The following is an 18,761-nucleotide window of genomic DNA, read 5'->3' as shown; positions in this document are numbered from 1 at the left end:
TTAGCGGGAAGTTGCACAGTTGGCCTTCAGGGTCTACCGTTTTTCTAATTTTTTTATTAATCATTAGCTTACGTAGATTAAATTTACAAATTTTCAGGAAGTTTTAAAAATTTGACTACTTTGCGTGGATCTTCTTAAATACTCAGATTTTAAAATTCTAACTATGAGAGCCGTAGCCACCTAGTGGAATTTTTAAAAATTATCTTTTTGATCTAATTTATTGTTTATTAATTAAAAAATTGTCAAGTGGCAGCTAAATTAAATATCATTGATTACCTGGATTGAAGAACTGTTGTGTTGGTGGATCTTTAAAGAGTAACTCTCTTTTGTGTCTAACTTCAAAGTTGTTCTGTTGTCACTCAGCCCCCTGATTTTTATTTCAAGGCTACAACCTTCATTTTGTTCTTGTTTGTTAACATTTCTTCCCAGTTTGTTGACATTTCTTCTCAGAGAATGGACAATAACCTTCAAAAGCTGGCCAATTTCTGAGTCTGGATGCGGCAAGTGGGAAAGTCTTATTTGTTTAGGGTTTATAACCCCCAGAGAATTACCTAGAGAGACATCTCCTGTGGGAATTGGTAACAAAGATCCTGTACCACAAAGAAGCTGACAAGCTTCTAGGGATCTTGGAGAACTAACTTCTGGAGTTAGTTCTGATTTTTTACACCGATTGTTTGTACATTGATAATGCCACGGTGAGCTGAAATTTTATTTGTTTTAATGAGAAGAAATATTTTTTTAATTTTATAAAAAAAAAATGACATTAAAGTTAGCGATCACTTAATCATTTTATAATAATAAGGTTAGCTGACATTTTTGATTTTTTTATTTTCCTTAATTTATTAAATTATAACTCAAAAATTTTTTTAAAAAATTGCACTTATAGTTTTTGAAGTTTTTAACAAATGAAAAAAAATTTTTTTTTTTTTTTGTTATAATTCTTTAATTAAAAAAGTAATACTAATTTTTAGATGTCGGCTAATTTTATTTTCATAATCATTTTTTATTTTATTTAACTTTTTTTTATTTATTTTTAATTTTTTTAAATTTTCTAAGTCAATTTTTTTGCAGTAGTTTATATCTTAAAAAATTATCAAATTTCTTTTCATGAAAAAAAAACTATTCATAATTATCAATTGAAGACCTGTCATTTTATAATTCTATTTTATAGTGCAGGTGTTTAATTGATAATTGCTAGATTTTGATTAATCACAAGTGATATTTGTAGTTATGTAGCTTACGTTAATTTACTTAGCTGGTAATGAGCATATTAAAATAGATTAAATACACATTTATTCTATTCATTAATAATTTTTTTGGTTCATTGTGAACAAAATCAAGGTTAAATCTGACAGATAATTTTATTTTGCGCCTAAAAGTTGTTCAAACAATCTTACCAGAAAATACTTACTATTTTTTATTTTTTTTTTATTTTTTTTATCAATCAGTAATCCACAGATTCGGTAGAATCTGGCGCCAAGTTCCGTGATTCGGTAGAATCTGGCGCCAAGTTCCGTTCAAATCTGCTGCAAACGGAGCGCCAGACTACCGACTGTGTTTACTGTAAGCAGAACGGTATTTTGAGGTTGCAAAATTTTATTTAATTCTACCGTACTTTTTTTTCCTAAATTGTATATTATAACAGTAATTCATACTTTATTTAACTGTTATTAATTAATTATATTCACTTATAACAATTAATCTAATTGAAATTATTAAATTTAATCAGCACAAACTATAGCAACGCAAAAATTTCGATCCTGACTTTTTTTCGATGGGCAAAGTGATCTGCCACAGACTAAATAATTTGAGAATGCATAGTAATCCTTCATTAGATGGGAAACTACAGTTAAAAAAAGATATTTCACAGCTTGCATCTACACCCGCCAGGGTGCGCTGGAATTATTTTTACATAAACTGTAGTTTCAAGGGGATAGTTTGCTATAAAAAATGCAACCAACGCCAGATTTAAGTTAGTACCAATTGTAAATTTTTATTATAATTATAAAAAATACTAAAATCCGAACAAAAACAGTTTCACTGTAAAAAAATCGCGCCAAGTCCACGTTCATAAGACTATTAAGAAAAAAAAAATTTGTTTTTTTCTTTACAAAAATATATAAAATAAAAAAATAAAAAAATTAGGAAAACGGTTGACCCTGAAGGCCATCCCTGCAACTTCCCGCTAATTCCATACTTAGGCGCTTAAAATTGCACCAATGATGTTTTTGAGCTCTTCGAGCTTAAAAATACAATTTATGGGTTATTTTGAGCTCTCCGAGCTCAAATAGATTGCTTTCCTATGCTTTTGAGCTTTTTGAGCTCAAAAGTCTGATAGAGATTTGATAAGACACTATTTTTTGAATTTTTAAACCGCAATAACTTTTGAATGAATAAACCAATTTTCACGCTGTTGACAGCATTCGACGCAGTTTTTTAAGCCTCACAAAGAATCTTAAATTTTAAATTGATTGCGCTAGGAATTTCGGAGTTATTCCGAAAAAACACTTTTTTCGGTTTTCTTTCGTTCACGATATCTCTCGAACGAATCAACGGATTTTGAGCGGACTGGTGGCGATCGACGTGGTTTTTCAAGCTTAAGGGCGGATTAGTTTTTGAAGTTTATCGATAAAGCCGTTTAAAAGTTATTCCAAAAAAACAACATTTAAAAAAAAATTTTTTTTCAGTTTTTTGAAGATTTCTCAAAATCTATTGATCTGAATCGGTCCAAATAGTTTTCAAAATCTGACAACCTCACGGGGATAGTCAGGGAAGCTTTCTGTGACCTTCAAACGTCGAGATCTGATGAAAACTCGATTTTTGCAAAACGGGGTGAAAACAATAACTTGCCAATTTTTGAAAATCTTCGATTTTCTTAGCGGGAAGTTAAAAATCCAAGTAACCGATATGATTGTTTATGATTTTCGGAAGTTAAAAAAAATTTTGTTATAAATTTAAAAATTAAGAAAAAAATTTTGGAACGTACTTGGTGTGCGTCATTGTGTATTTCAATTTTTTTAAAGTCCTAGTAAGGTAAACGCCCCAATAGATGATCATGTACCAGTATATGATCACTCCATGTATTTGTATACCTATATTTGTGAATATAGATATACAAATACATGGAGTGATCATATACTGGTACGTGATCATCTATTGGGGCTTTTACCTTAAATAGATTTTACGAATTTCATTAAAAGTAAAATATTTTGCAACCGAGCACACTAAATACGTTCCAAATTTTTTTTTTAATTTTTAAATTTGTAACAAAATTTTTTTTAACTTCCGAAAATCATAAACAATCATATCGGTTACTTGGATTTTTTTATTTTTTTATTTTATATATTTTTGTAAAGAAAAAAACAAATTTTTTTTTTCTTAATAATCTTATGAACGTGGACTTGGCGCGATTTTTTTACAGTGAAACTGTTTTTGTTCGGATTATAAAAACAATTTATGTTTTAAAATTTTTTAATGACAGTAAAGTCAACAGTCACTTGATAATTCTTTAATTTTATTTAATAGATAAATTTTTTCTAAAAAATTATTTTGAAAAAAATTTCATTTATAATTTTATCAAATTTCTAGATGTCAATTTTTTTTTCCATAATTTATTTGTTAAAAAATTCTAAAAATTATTAAATACCTGTTAAATTAATTTTCATATTCTTTTATTAAGATTTTTTGTTTAAAAAAATTCAATGTTTATATTGACATTATTAGATTAAGATTAAATTTCATTTAATGAAATAATTTTGACAGTTCTTATAATTAAATAAAATAAACTAAAAAATAATTTACAATTTATAAAAATTAAAAAAATTACAAGTGCTCATTTTTTTATATTACTAAAATTAGCAAGAAAATTAAATTAGCTGACATACAAATTTTTAGAATTTTTTTTATTGAAAAAAATTAATTAAAAAAATTGACCCAGAAAATTAAAAAAATTCTAGATGCAATTTTTTAAAAATATTTTTTTTTTCATGATACTGAAGTCAGCTGTCATTTTTTTTAATTAAAAAAAAAAATACTTGAAAAAATTTTTTCTAATTTTCTCTTGTGGAATTTTTTTTAAAAATTTTTTTCATAATAATTTAATTGTTATAAAATTATAAAAAAATTTCTTTCAGTTAACTAGAGCTTCATTTTTTTATGAAAATTAAATTAGCCTGTACCTAAAAATTTTTATAATTTTTTATACTACTATTGTTAATTTTTTTTTTAATTATTAAATTAGAACTAAATAATATTTTTAAAAAATTGCACTTAAATTTTTTAAAAATGAACTTTTTTTTTGTAATAATTTTTTTAATAAAAAAAAATTAGATGGCTAACTTAATTTTCATAATTTTGTTTATTTAAATTATTATCCAAAAAAAAAAAAATTTTAAATGTTAAGTACAATTTTTAATAAATATTTTTTTTTCTAATTTATAATAAAATAAAAAAAAAAGTTTTTAAGTCAGCTAATTTTAGTTTTATTATTTTTTTAATAATTAATTTCTAAAGTTAGTATCAAAAAATTTTAGTAATTAATTAAATAAAAAATTTACCTGAAGTGAGCTTCAACAAAACTTTGTAAAGCTAAAGTAATAATAATAAAATAAATCATTTTATGCAAAGATTTTTATTAGAAATATCTAAGACTTGTCGAGTAAACTAGCGTTTGCCGGTGTAGGGTATAATAAATACTTAGTCATATTTCTATAAATAATCTGAAAAATGGAGGGGATTTAAGTGAAGACAATTATAAAAAAAAAAAAAATAATTAGAGGCGGTGAAAATAATTTAATAGACAAAATAAAAATTTTAAAATGATTTATTCAATATATTATTTAAATATTTACACAGTTATTATATGAATATATTTTAAAATTTACAAAATTAAAAAATGAATTCTTAAAAAAAAAAGAAAAGTAACATTTGTTCTTCTGACTAGTTGAAGAAAATAACAATTACTAAGAGAGATCATGATTATTAATTCAGAATATTTAATTGGCAATTTGGAATGATGAGTCTGAAGGACAATTTTATCTGACTTGATCTTCAGATGGCAAGGAATGTTCTCTTATAATTTATAATAATAAATAGTAAATATAAAAAGAGTGAACACAATTATTTAATTAGGTAAAGAGAGAATACCTTGATCGAGTAAAGACTGACTAGATCTTGCTCTTATCTCTTTGTCAATGTAATAATAAAGTAACTAAGTAACTTTGGATTGCTCGAGGCGTCTTGGTAACCCGACATGAATCACTTGTCGCTGATCGTCTGGATGGATCAGTTGATCCGTGTTCTTCCATCTCCATTTTTTGTCGTTCTCTTTCGAGCGACGGCTGTCAATGTAACTGACCACGCAGCTCGCGGGGATCCATATTATAGCTGTGCAGATAATTACTGCTCCGACTATGTTGTCTTTTAGAAATCTTATCACTTTGTTGATGTTTATGTCTTCTATTATGTCCCAAAAACGCTCAACTACATCCTGGATTGTTTTTTCACAAATTCCCTGAAAAAAAAATTTTTTTTAATTTAGTTTTAAATTTTAATTGAGCCAAAAAAAATTATTATAAATAAAATTTTTAAAAATTTTTAAAAATAATATTTTAAAAAATTATTATAAATAATATTTTAAAAAATTATTATAAATAATATTTTAAAAAATTATTATAAATAATATTTTAAAAAATTATTATAAATAATATTTTAAAAAATTATTATAAATAATATTTTTTAAATTTAATATGAATAAAATTTAAAAAAAATTATAATTAAAATTGTTATGTATATTATATTAAATTTTATTTGATAGAAAATTAAAAATTTAATACCTTATTACAGAAACCTTGAATACATGGAGTACCATCAGGTAATAAATCTGGAGGATCAATTGGGAAGCACGTTTCATTAAGATTCATCCGACAGCACCTTTTACACGCATCACCAACTGCAAGTCAAAAATTAATTTTATTTATAAATAATTAAAAATAAATATTTTTATTAATAATATATATTATTAGAGAATAAGAAAAATTTTGTTTCTAATTATAATATGTATTTAGGCTGCATTTAAAAATCCTCTATCTCTAGATACATAATTAAGAAATGACCTTGTATCTTGTGAACTATTGATATTTTTAAAGATATAAGCTCATCCCGATATTACACTTATAGAGAGCTTTCATTTGAGTACCCACATCAATTTTTCATATATTTTATATATTTATATATTTCACAAATACCATATATAGAAAATATATAAAAATTGCCATGTGGGTACTTAAATGAAAGGTCTTGATGAGTGTGACATCGGGATGAGCTTATATCACTAAAAATGTCAATAATTAAGAAATGACCTGGCATCTTGTGAACTATTGATATTTTTAAAGAAATAAGCTCATCCCGATATTACACTTATCGAGAGCTTTCATTTGAGTACCCACATCAATTTTTCATATATTTTATATATTTATATATTTTACAAATACCATATATATAAAATATATAAAAATTGCCATGTGGGTACTTAAATGAAAGGTCTTGATGAGTGTGACATCGGGATCAGCTTATATCACTAAAAATGTCAATAATTAAAAAATGACCTGGCATCTTGTGAACTATTGATATTTTTAAAGACATAAGCTCATCCCGATATTATACTCATCGAGAGCTTTCATTTGAGTACCCACATCAATATTTCATATATTTTATATATTTACATATTTCACAAATACCATATATATAAAATATATAAAAATTGCCATGTGGGTACTTAAATGGTCTAGTAAGCTTATATGACCTGAAAATGTCAATAATTAAGAAATTACATTGTATCTTGTGAACTATTGACATTTTTAAAGATATAAGCTCATCCCGATATTACACTTATCGAGAGCTTTCATTTGAGTACCCACATCAATTTTTCATATATTTTATATATTTATATATTTCACAAATACCATATATATAAAATATATAAAAATGTGGGTACCTTAAATGAAAGCCCACTTAATGAACATCGGGATGAGCTTATATCTCTAAAAATGTCAATAATTAAGAAATTAGCTTGCATCTTGGGAACTATTGACATTTTTAAAGATATAAGCTCATCCCAATATTACACTTATCGAGAGCTTTCATTTGAGTACCCACATCAATTTTTCATATATTTTATATATTTACAAATTTCACAAATACCATATATATAAAATATATAAAAATTGCCATGTGGGTACTTAAATGAAAGGTCTTGATGAGTGTAACATCGGGATGAGCTTATATCTCTAAAAATGTCAATAATTAAGAAATTACATTGTATCTTGTGAACTATTGACATTTTTAAAGATATAAGCTCATCCCGATATTACACTTATCGAGAGCTTTCATTTGAGTACCCACATCAATTTTTCATATATTTTATATATTTATATATTTCACAAATACCATATATATAAAATATATAAAAATTGCCATGTGGGTACTTAAATGAAAGGTCTTGATGAGTGTAACATCGGGATGAGCTTATATCTCTAAAAATGTCAATAATTAAGAAATTAGCTTGCATCTTGGGAACTATTGACATTTTTAAAGATATAAGCTCATCCCAATATTACACTTATCGAGAGCTTTCATTTGAGTACCCACATCAATTTTTCATATATTTTATATATTTACATATTTCACACATACCATATATATAAAATATATAAAAATTGTCATGTGGGTACTTACATGAATGGTCTTGATGAGTGTAACATCGGGATGAGCTTATATCTCTAAAAATATCAATAATTAAGAAATTACCTTGTATCTTGTGAACTATTGACATTTTTAAAGATATAAGCTCATCCCGATATTATACTCATCGAGAGCTTTCATTTGAGTGCCCACATAAATTTTTCATATATTTTATATATTTACATATTTAACAAATACCATATATAAAATAAAGTTTGAAAAATCCAAAAGTACACGCCTCATAACGCTCATTCATTTTTAAGAAAAATAAATTGTGTAATTGATAAAAAAAAGAAAATTATAATTAAGTAATTTCTTACAGAGTATTTTTTTTTTTTAAATATCAGCGCCCTTTTTTCTTGTTATATGCGCACGCAGTCTAAAAAAATCTAGCTTTATCAATTGGCGCCATAGTTTTAACGTGACAAATAAGAAAAATTCGTTTGTCTTTGTACGGTTATATCGTAATAAATTTTAATAAAAATTCAATTAAAAAAAAAATACGTAAACTAGGCTACTGATATGAAATACGGACCCAGTTCATCGCATTCGTAAATTAATAAAAAAAGTCCGGTCTTGAAATATCAATTTGTTCGGGAGTAATCATTGGTACATCCAAAATGGGGTAACATCCGGACGTCCACGTAAAATTTTTTTCAAAACGTTTTTTTTTCAAAATAGCTACATGAAATGATTTTAGAAAGTAAAAGATGGTTTAATTTGAGTGTTTTCTCCGTGTACATCTACTTATATTATTGTATAAGTGTAATATGGTTGTGATAGAGACATTTAAAGATCACAAAATTGCTTGACCTTGACGAGTCGAGTATAAAGCACAACCTCATCGCGCTTCGCGCTATGAGGCGTGCAATAAAAATTTCGATGTGGGTACTCAAATGAAAGCTCTTGATGAGTGTAACATCGGAATGAACTTATATCATTAAAAACGTCAATATTTAAAAAAGTACATTGCAATTTAACAAAAGTGATTATTTAATAAAACAACATTTTAATTTCTTATAGTTCACAAGTCACATAGTGATTGCAAGGTTACTAGTAATTAATAAATTATTTTATCAGTGTTATAAAAAGTAAATTTGACAATAAATTAGATAAAAAGTTAGTTTAAAAAAATTCCACTAGGTGTCTATGGGTCTCATAGTTAAAATTCTAAAATCTGAGTATTTAAACCAATCAAAAAAAAATTCACAGAGGTCCAGAATTCGATTTGTAGACAAAGTAATTATTTTTTTTACGTATAAACACTGATACTATTTATTAAATTTTATGAATTTTTAATAAATAATTTCACTAGTATCATAAAAATTACATTTTATAATTAAAAATAAATTGGATCAAAAAGTTAGTTTTAAAAAAATCCACCAGGTGGCTACGGCTCTCACAGTTAGAATTCTAAAATCTGAGTATTTAAATTAACCAAAAGAATTTACAAAGGTCCAATGTTCGATTCCCAAACAAAGTAATTTTTTTTTAACTTCCCGCTATGAAAATCAATAATTTTTTTTTTCATAAACGCTGATATTTATTAATATATAATAAATTTTATGAATTTTTAATAAATAATTTTTTTACATTAAATCAAATAGGTCTACAAAATATTAAATTTATAATTCTTTAGAGCTTCTAAATATGAAATTTTTTAAATAAATTTTTCTTGCACCAATTTATTCCTCAAAAATTATTACAAAAAAAATTTTTTTTAATAATCAACTAGGTCTAAAAAATATTTTTAAAAAATTGCATAATTTATTAAAGCTTCTAAACACAAAATTTTTAAAATAAATTTTTTTTGCTCCAATTAATTACTCAAAAATTTTCAGTATCACAATAAAATAAATATAGAATAATTTAATGGATATACTTACTAATATCACACATGCAACTCTGCAACCCCTGAGTCTCGCAATAAGGAACACACTTCCCAAGCCTGCACTGTCCCCTCTCCAAGCAAGCAGTGCCATTCTTCATCGGCGGGGACCTAGGACACTCACTGGAAGCTCCAGTGCACCTGGACTCCTGCTCACAAGTAGCATACTGAGCATCCCTGCACTTAGTCCCGAGTCGCATGAACAGACAATTCTGACAACAAGGAGAATTCTTATCACTGCAAACAGCACCCTGGTTCCTCCTGAGCTTGCAATTTTTATCACAGCAAGCATCATTGTCCTCAGTGCCCAGCAACCCTGCATCACACTCTTCATCGCCTTCAACCCTCAAATTCCCACAGAAAGACTCCTCAGGCTCGCTGAAGCACCTTCCAGATTTAGCCTGGAGGACTTTCTTGATGGACCTCAAGCTACAAGGAGAGAATCTTTTATTGTTAACATCATACCCGCTGACACTGTAGGTGTACATTAAATAAGAGCCGCCTTGACTTGCACTGGGGCTGCATTCAGTGACATCTGGGTCGTGCTCGGAGCCCCAATTGTGTCCGAACTCATGAGCAGTCACTAAATCAGCTTCTCTGGTGATAACTCGCTGCCCGTAATGATTCCTGCTGGAGCTTAATCCGGAGTTTAAGTACAGAGTGTAGCCATTTTTAAAGTACTCCGGAGTGCAAATTCCTCCGACGGAATTCCTCCGGGGAGAGCCGACGTAAGCCAGCCCCAGAATTCCGCCCTCGAATTTTAAATCAGTGAACAAATGAGCCAAGCAGAAATCTTTGTGGCTGTACTCGCGGCTAAACACTTCCAACAAAGTACGGACGTCCCATTTTTCGCGGATCATGTTATAGTGGGTGTCTCCACCTCGGACTCGGGTCGGCTCGCTGTGGACTACTATCTTCTTTATCACAAACCCCATTCCCTTGAAGCCGTCCTGTTCTAATCTGTCCTGCCAGAGTGTGTCGTTGTAGATCTTGTGCACTCGGTCGATTAGGCTTATCAGGTAGTTTATGGTTGTCTTTGTGCTACTTGCGCCCATTTCTTGGTAGAATCTGTAGTCCGCTACTAGTAATAGAGGACAGCGGGTTTTTGTTGGGGTGTATTCGTAGGTTTCGGCTTGTCTTTTTGTTCTGAAATATTAATTTTGTGATAATAACAACGGTTGAATTAGATGAGGTTGAATAAAATAAAATTTCCTTTAAAATCATTACCCACATTAATAAATCGCCTTGAAAATAGAAACCCGCGAAAATCAAATTTTTTGCACGCCTCATAGCGCGAAGCGCGTGAGGTTGTGCTTTATACTCGACTCGTCAAGGTCAAGCAATTTTGTGATCTTTAAATGCCTCTATCACAACCATATTACACTTATACAATAATATAAGTAGATGTACACCGAAATAACACTTAAATTAAACCATATTTTACTTTCTAAAATCATTTCATGTTGCTATTTTGAAAAAAAAAACGTTTTGAAAAAAATTTTACGTGGACGTCCGGATGTCACCCCATTTTGGATGTACCAACGATTACTCCCGAACAAATTGATATTTCAAGACCGGACCTTTTTTATTAGTTTAAGAATTTGATGAACTGGGTCCGTATTTAATATCAGTGGCCTAGTTTACGTATTTTTTTTTTAAATTGGATTTTTATCAAAATTCACTAGAACCGTACAAAGCCAAACGAACTTTTCTTATTTGTCACGTAAAAACTATGGCGCCACTTGATCAAGCTAGATTTTTTTAGACTGCGTGCGCATATGACAAGAAAAAAAGGTGCCGATATTTAAAAAAAAGATAAAAGGCCATTCGGCAGCCGAAATGGAAGTAGATTTTTCAAATAAAGAAAATTGATTTTTAATAAAATAATATAATAACATCAATAATGTATAACTTATTTATGAATTAAAAACAAAATTCAATAATAAATTTAAAACTATTTAGAACAAATTTTGGAAAAAAAATTAACTTTTGAAGAAAAAGTTTCTCAAAGAATTGCAAAGATTATAAAATTTGAATTATAAATGACTAAATTTTAAATAACTGCTTAGGAACAACAATTTGCAAATCAATCAGATGTTTGAAACCGGATAAAATTTTAATTGAAGAAAACAATATATAGAACTAATTTGTGACATATTTACTGACGAATTACCTGAAAACTTTACACGAAAGACTAATCATTACCGTAATTATTGAATTTACATCATGATTAAGCTATGATGCAGACAATAATTCTAAAACGGCTGCAACAGTAAAACTGTTTTCTACGAATTCTAAAAGGAGTAATATTGAGACTATTACCACTTTTGAGTAGTGGAAATTGAAGCTTATTAAAAGAGCTTTACGATGCATTTTACCGAATTTTGATATCTTGTCTCGATCAGTAATTATATCAAGTTGAAGTAGTAAAACATCAATTTTACGATTTTCAAAATTTCAAAATCCTGTCATTTCCAAATTACTCGCCCGATTAAGCTCATCTTCGAACTTAACCTTGGTCTTGATCGATAGATAAAGCATGTTGAGTTTGAGAAGAATCGGTTATAAATTGAAAACGCTATCGTGCTGACAAGCCGCGTTATATCGTATAAATATATATATATATATATATATGTCGGAAAAAGCATTATTAGGGGCGTTATTACAGCAGTCCATTGAATTCGTTTATTCAATTATTTATTAATTTAGAATAATTAAAATATAACACATCTAAATTTTGAATTAAAATATACGCTAACTTGTATAAACAATACGACGATTAATTATCCAAATGTAATTAATATACAAGGTAAAAGTGCTGGGGAATGAGACCGAGAACGAATCCGGGGTCAGCAGGATATATTCGATGTCTTTACTTGATCAATGCTCAACGAGAACTGCTCGTCTCAGTACCCTAAGTACTCCTTCTCTCAAAAAATATTTCGACAGCCCTCATTGTCTGTCGATATCTTTAACTGTATACTTTTTACTTCTATCCTGTGACCTCAGCTACGTTTGGTGACCATTGTCACTCCGGACTCAAGCCCATTGCCATAACCATAAAAATTATAATCGGCTTAAGTTATAAATAATTATTAAATATTCTATACTTTACAATTTTGCTTAAAACTAACAGACAAACTAAAATATTGGGAATTTCTCTATCTCTAGGAAAACCTAGCTCGATATTATCTCCGACATATATATATATATATATATATATATATATATATATATATATATATATATATATATATATATATATATATACATATATAAACTTTTGAACTATATACATTTTCTGACTCAGCTCGACAAACTGAGTCAGAAAACGACTAAATTTTTTCAAAGTTGCGTCATGAGGACGGTTGCAATAGTTAGATTTTTATAAAATCTACTAAAAATACGTAAACTAGGCTACTGATATGAAATACGGACCCATTTAATCGAATCCTTAAACTAATAAAAAAAGTCCGGTCTTGAAATATCAATTAGTTCGGTAGTAATCGTTGGTACATTCAAAATGGGGTGACATCCGGACGTCCACGTAAAATTTTTTTCAAAACGTTTTTTCAAAAATAGCAGCATGAAATGATTTTAGAAAGTAAAAAGATGGTTTAATTTAAGTGTTTTTTCGGTGTACATCTACTTATATCATTGTATAAGTGTAATATGGTTGTGATAGAGGCATTTAAAGATCACAAAATTGCTTGACCTTGACGAGTCGAGTATAAAGCACAACCTCACGCGCTTCGCGCTATGAGGCGTGCAATATACATTTTACCAGTCCAAGCAAGTCAATAATTACAGTTTGATTTTTAGCGTTGCGTTTAAAATTTACCATTTTACTTTGTAAATATTGACGTTGCTTGTATTTGAAATTTACTAACTTTATTTTATACTTTTTACATATCATAAGATCATTTTTTAGGTACGAAATGATAAATATCAAAGTCTGAATTCTTAATTATTATACTTTAACATTTTAGATATTTATATAGCGAATATTACTGTTTGAAATAGTATTTTCTTCCATGTAAAGAGTAAATTGTAATGTTTAAATGGTAAATATTATAAAGTGAATAGTAATATCACGATTTTACTGTTTGAAATGGTAATTTTTAGCAGTTGATCATTACTTATTATAAATCGACTGTTATTTATTACAGTTTACTTTTTTCCGTGTAGAATTTCAAGAAAAATTTTTACTTCGGCCAATACAACTTCGGTCTTCCTTCAGACACCCGAAAATTTTCTTGAGCCAAGAATTTTGTTCTCCAGTCAAGAAATTTTTCTTTCTGTGCATAGTTACTACAGGTTGCTAATAATAATAATAATATTATTATAAATTATAATCAAACCTTGATAATTTATCCGAGTCGGTCTCATTATTATAATCCGTGTCTTCTTCTAACGTAATTTCAACCTTTTCAAAATCTTCACCCTGATCTTGATCATCATCCCCATCATCTACAACTTCTTTAATATACCCGCAAGTTTTTGGTACGCCATGAGTATGACCTTCTCCATTCTCGACGTGCTCCCAACTGAGCTTAACATCAGAAGCCTTATAAATAATCATCGAGTCGTTCCCGAGGTGTGGAAGATGTCTCCAGGATGGCTCAATGTGGTAAGTTTCATCTGAGATAGTAATACTGCCGGTAATAACACCCTCGTCAATATGAACCTGGGCATGGGAGTCCAGTTCTCCGAAGACGCGGCCGTGGTAGAAGCTCTCGTGGTCCAGGTGGACGGATTTTTCCTCTCCGTCGGCATTAACCTCGTAGGCTTTGAATTTTGAGTGGATCACTTCCTTCCGCGGGGTCAGAATCAGCCGAAAGTGACGACCGTGAGCGTAAAATTCTACCTGGTTTATTTTATTGTACGGGTGACTGCCGTGTTGGGTTCCTCGTTTGACTATGTTGTGCTCCAGGTGACGGACGTGCAATGTTTCATAATACTTTAGGTTTTGATGCAGTGTGTCTGGAAATTTTATTAATCTATATTATGAAGAGAATGAGCAAAATTTTGTGGCCAGTGTATTTATATGATAAAATGGGTTTTATGCCAAGTTAATTTTGCTCTCCAGTTGGAAGAAATTTTTCTTTCTGTGCATAGTTATCATATCAGGTTGCTCAATAATAATAATAATATTATTATAAATTATAATCAAACCTTGATAATTTATCTCGAGTCGGTCTCATTATTATAATGACCTTGTCTTCTTCTGAACGTAATTTCAACCTTTTCAAAATCTTCACCCTGATCTTGATCATCATCCCCATCATCTATATTTTCATTTAATATACCCGCATCAGTTTTTGGTACGCCATGAGTATGACCTTCTCCATTCTCGACGTGCTCCCAACTGAGCTTAACATCAGAAGCCTTATAAATAATCATCGAGTCGTTCCCGAGGTGTGGAAGATGTCTCCAGGATGGCTCAATGTGGTAAGTTTCATCTGAGATAGTAATACTGCCGGTAATAACACCCTCGTCAATATGAACCTGGGCATGGGAGTCCAGTTCTCCGAAGACGCGGCCGTGGTAGAAGCTCTCGTGGTCCAGGTGGACGGATTTTCCTCTCCGTCGGCATTAACCTCGTAGGCTTTGAATTTTGAGTGGATCACTTCCTTCCGCGGGGTCAGAATCAGCCGAAAGTGACGACCGTGAGCGTAAAATTCTACCTGGTTTATTTTATTGTACGGGTGACTGCCGTGTTGGGTTCCTCGTTTGACTATGTTGTGCTCCAGGTGACGGACGTGCAATGTTTCATAATACTTTAGGTTTTGATGCAGTGTGTCTGGAAATTTTATTAATCTATATTATGAAGAGAATGAGCAAAATTTTGTGGCCAGTGTATTTATATGATAAAATGGGTTTTTATGGTTAAATTTGGTATTGTTGGAAAAATCTTGACCTGGAGTAGGGTCTTTTCAAGGTATCATATCATTCTCACCAATAGTCAATTTATGATGATAGCTATTTATGCTGCATTCGAAAATTATCTCTAGATACATAATTAAGAAATGACCTTGTATCTTGTGAACCATTGACATTTTTTAAGATATAAGCTCATCCCGATGTTACACTCATCGAGACCTTTCATTTGAGTACCCACATCAATTTTTCATATATTTTATATATTTATATATATTATATATATGTATGTATAAAAAATATATCAAAAATTCATGTGGGTACTCAACTGAAAGCTCTCGATGAGCGTAACATCGGAATGAGCTTATAGCTTTAAAAATATTATAAGTTGACAAAATACAATATAATTTCTTAATTATTGACATTTTTAAAGATATAAACTCACCTTGAGATTACACTCATCGAGGCCTTTCATTTGAGTACCCACATCAATTTTTCATATATTTTATATACTATATATATCTCATAAATACCATATTTATGAAATATATAAAAAATGCCATGTGGGTATTCAAATGAAAGGTCTCAATGAGTGTAACATCGGGATGAGCTTATATCTTTAAAAATTTCAATAATTAAGAAATTACATTGTATCATGTCAACTATTGACATTTTTTAAGAGATAAGCACATCCCGACATTACACTCATCAAGACCTTTCATTTGAATACCCACATCAATTTTTCATATATTTATATATATTTTATATATGTATTTATGATAAATATATCAAAAATGCATGAGGATTCTCAAATGAAAGCTCTTGATGAGTGTAACATCGGAATGAGCTTATATCTTTAAAAATATCATGTTGACGAAATACAATATAATTTCTTAATTATTGACATTTTTAAAGATATAAGCTCACCCTGACATTACACTCAACGAGACCTTTCATTTGAGTACCCACATCAATTTTTCATATATTTTATATACTATATATATTTCATAAATACCATATTTATGAAATATATAAAAAATGCAATGTGGGTATTCAAATGAAAGGTCTCAATGAGTGTAACATCGGGATGAGCTTATATCTTTAAAAATTTCAATAATTAAGTAATTACATTGTATCATGTCAACTATTGACATTTTTTAAGAGATAAGCACATCCCGACATTACACTCATCAAGACCTTTAATTTGAACACCCACATTAATTTTTCATATATTTATATATATTTTATATATGTATTTATGATAAATATATCAAAAATGCATGAGGATACTCAAATGAAAGCTCTCGATGAGCGTAACATCGGAATGAGCTTATATCTTTAAAAATATTGTAAGTTGACAAAATACAATATAATTTCTTAATTATTGACATTTTTAAAGATATAAACTCACCTTGAGATTACACTCATCGAGGCCTTTCATTTGAGTACCCACATCAATTTTTCATATATTTATATATATTTTATATATGTATATATGATAAATATATCAAAAATGCATGTGGGTACTCAAATGAAAGCTCTTGATGAGTGTAACATCGGAATGAGCTTATATCTTAAAAAATATCATAAGTTGACAAAATACAGTATAATTACTTAATTATTGACATTTTCGGAGATATAAGCTCACCCTGACATTACACGCATCGAGACCTTTTATTTGAGTACCTACACCAATTTTTCATATATTTATATATATTATATATATGTATGCATGAAAAATATATCAAAAATGCATGTGGGTACTCAAATGAAAGCTCTTGATGAGTGTAACGTCAGGATTAACTTATATCTTTAAAAATCTCAATAGTTAAAAAAGTACAGTGCAATTTAACCAAAGTCATTATTTAATAAAGTAAAATTTTATTTACTTATGATTCATAAGTCACGGGACCACATAGTGATTGCAAGGTTGCTAGTTATAAATTATATTTAATAGAAAATAAAAAAATTATTTTTTGTAAGAAAACATGATACTAAAATAAGCAGATTTAAAAAAATTTTTTGATCTTTATTTTTTAAATTTATTAAAAAAATATTTTTGAAAAATTATAATTTTTCAAATTTTTTGGAAATAAAATTTTTATTAAATTTTTTTTTTTTCACGAGAAAAAAAAGTAAAAAATTTTGAAATTCTTCTTAAATTAATTTAAGAAAAAAAATAGATTTTTTAAAAATCAATATTAACTTTTTTTTTTTTATGCATGACAGGACTTTCTTCACAGAAATTTAAAGATCCTCTGAGTTCTAAGATATAAAATAAAATTATAAAACTAAAATATAAATTATAAAATAGAAATGAGACTAAAAATACTTATTTCTAAAAATTTGCACTTGTAATTTTTTTCAATTTCTAAATATAGAATTTTTTTTTTATTAAAATTTCACAATAATTTATAAAATCAAAATTAATTTAGCAGATATTGAATAATTTTAAGAATTTTTTTTCATAAATAAATATGAAAATAAAGTTAGCCGACATCTAAAATTTTTTATGATTTTTTTTATTGAAGAATTATTACAAAAGAATAAAAAAAAATTTTACATTTATTAAAAACTTCAAAAACTATAAGTGCAATTTTTTAAAAATATTTTTTAGTTGTAATTTAATAAATTGAGCAAAATAAAACAATTAAAAATGTCGGCTAACTTTATTATTATTAAATAAATTACTGCATAAAAAAAAAAATAAAAAAAATTGACATTTAGAAAATTTAATAAATTAAAAATGCAATTTTTTAAAAATAATTTTTTGGAACAAATTTTTTTGTTAAATAAAATAAAAAAATATTCAAGTGACAGCTAACTTTAATATTATTTTATTAAAAACTTGTAAAAAATTAGCAGTCTAGATAATTTTAGTGTCCTAAATAAAAATACAAATAATAATAATAAAAAATGACTCACGTGAAAATTGCAAAATCACAAAAAATTGCAATACACCATAAAAACAATAAATATTCCTCATCTTTAACATTATCTCTCAACTAGCCGCCTTAAATAAAAATTAAAACTAATAAATGCACATTGCGCTTAATAAATAAATAATTAATTAAAATTAAACAATAAAATCAAGCTAAAACACTTGACCCATTGTTTGGATTTTATATCGACAAATGACACATTATTATTACTATTATTGCACTATTATTATTATCAGCTGCCACTTTAAAACTTTCATATCCAGATGGCGCGTCGATCGTTTTTTCGAATCCCAAAAAAAATCTAATTCGCT

At 28.2% G+C, this 18,761-nt stretch overlaps 1 protein-coding gene and 1 pseudogene across 1 annotated transcript; both read right to left on the bottom strand.

The window, feature by feature from the left end:
* The window catches only part of LOC123270936, a 22,994-nt pseudogene extending 18,265 nt beyond the window's left edge, over positions 1-4,729 (bottom strand).
* A 127-nt stretch (positions 4,730-4,856) lies between these two features.
* LOC123270939 (ADAM 17-like protease) lies at positions 4,857-18,662 on the bottom strand. Its single transcript, XM_044737125.1, has 5 exons — positions 18,434-18,662; positions 13,990-14,611; positions 9,627-10,774; positions 5,835-5,950; positions 4,857-5,512 (listed from the first exon to the last, which is right to left on the bottom strand). The coding sequence occupies exons 1-5, from the start codon at positions 18,501-18,503 to the stop codon at positions 5,210-5,212; spliced, it is 2,259 nt and encodes a 752-aa protein (XP_044593060.1). The 5' UTR covers positions 18,504-18,662; the 3' UTR covers positions 4,857-5,209.
* Between the last annotated feature and the right edge of the window lie 99 nt (positions 18,663-18,761).

Source organism: Cotesia glomerata, linkage group LG8 (assembly GCF_020080835.1).
Source record: "Cotesia glomerata isolate CgM1 linkage group LG8, MPM_Cglom_v2.3, whole genome shotgun sequence".
Classification (NCBI taxonomy): Eukaryota; Metazoa; Arthropoda; class Insecta; order Hymenoptera; family Braconidae; genus Cotesia; species Cotesia glomerata.
This window is presented reverse-complemented; position numbering and strand designations above follow the sequence as displayed.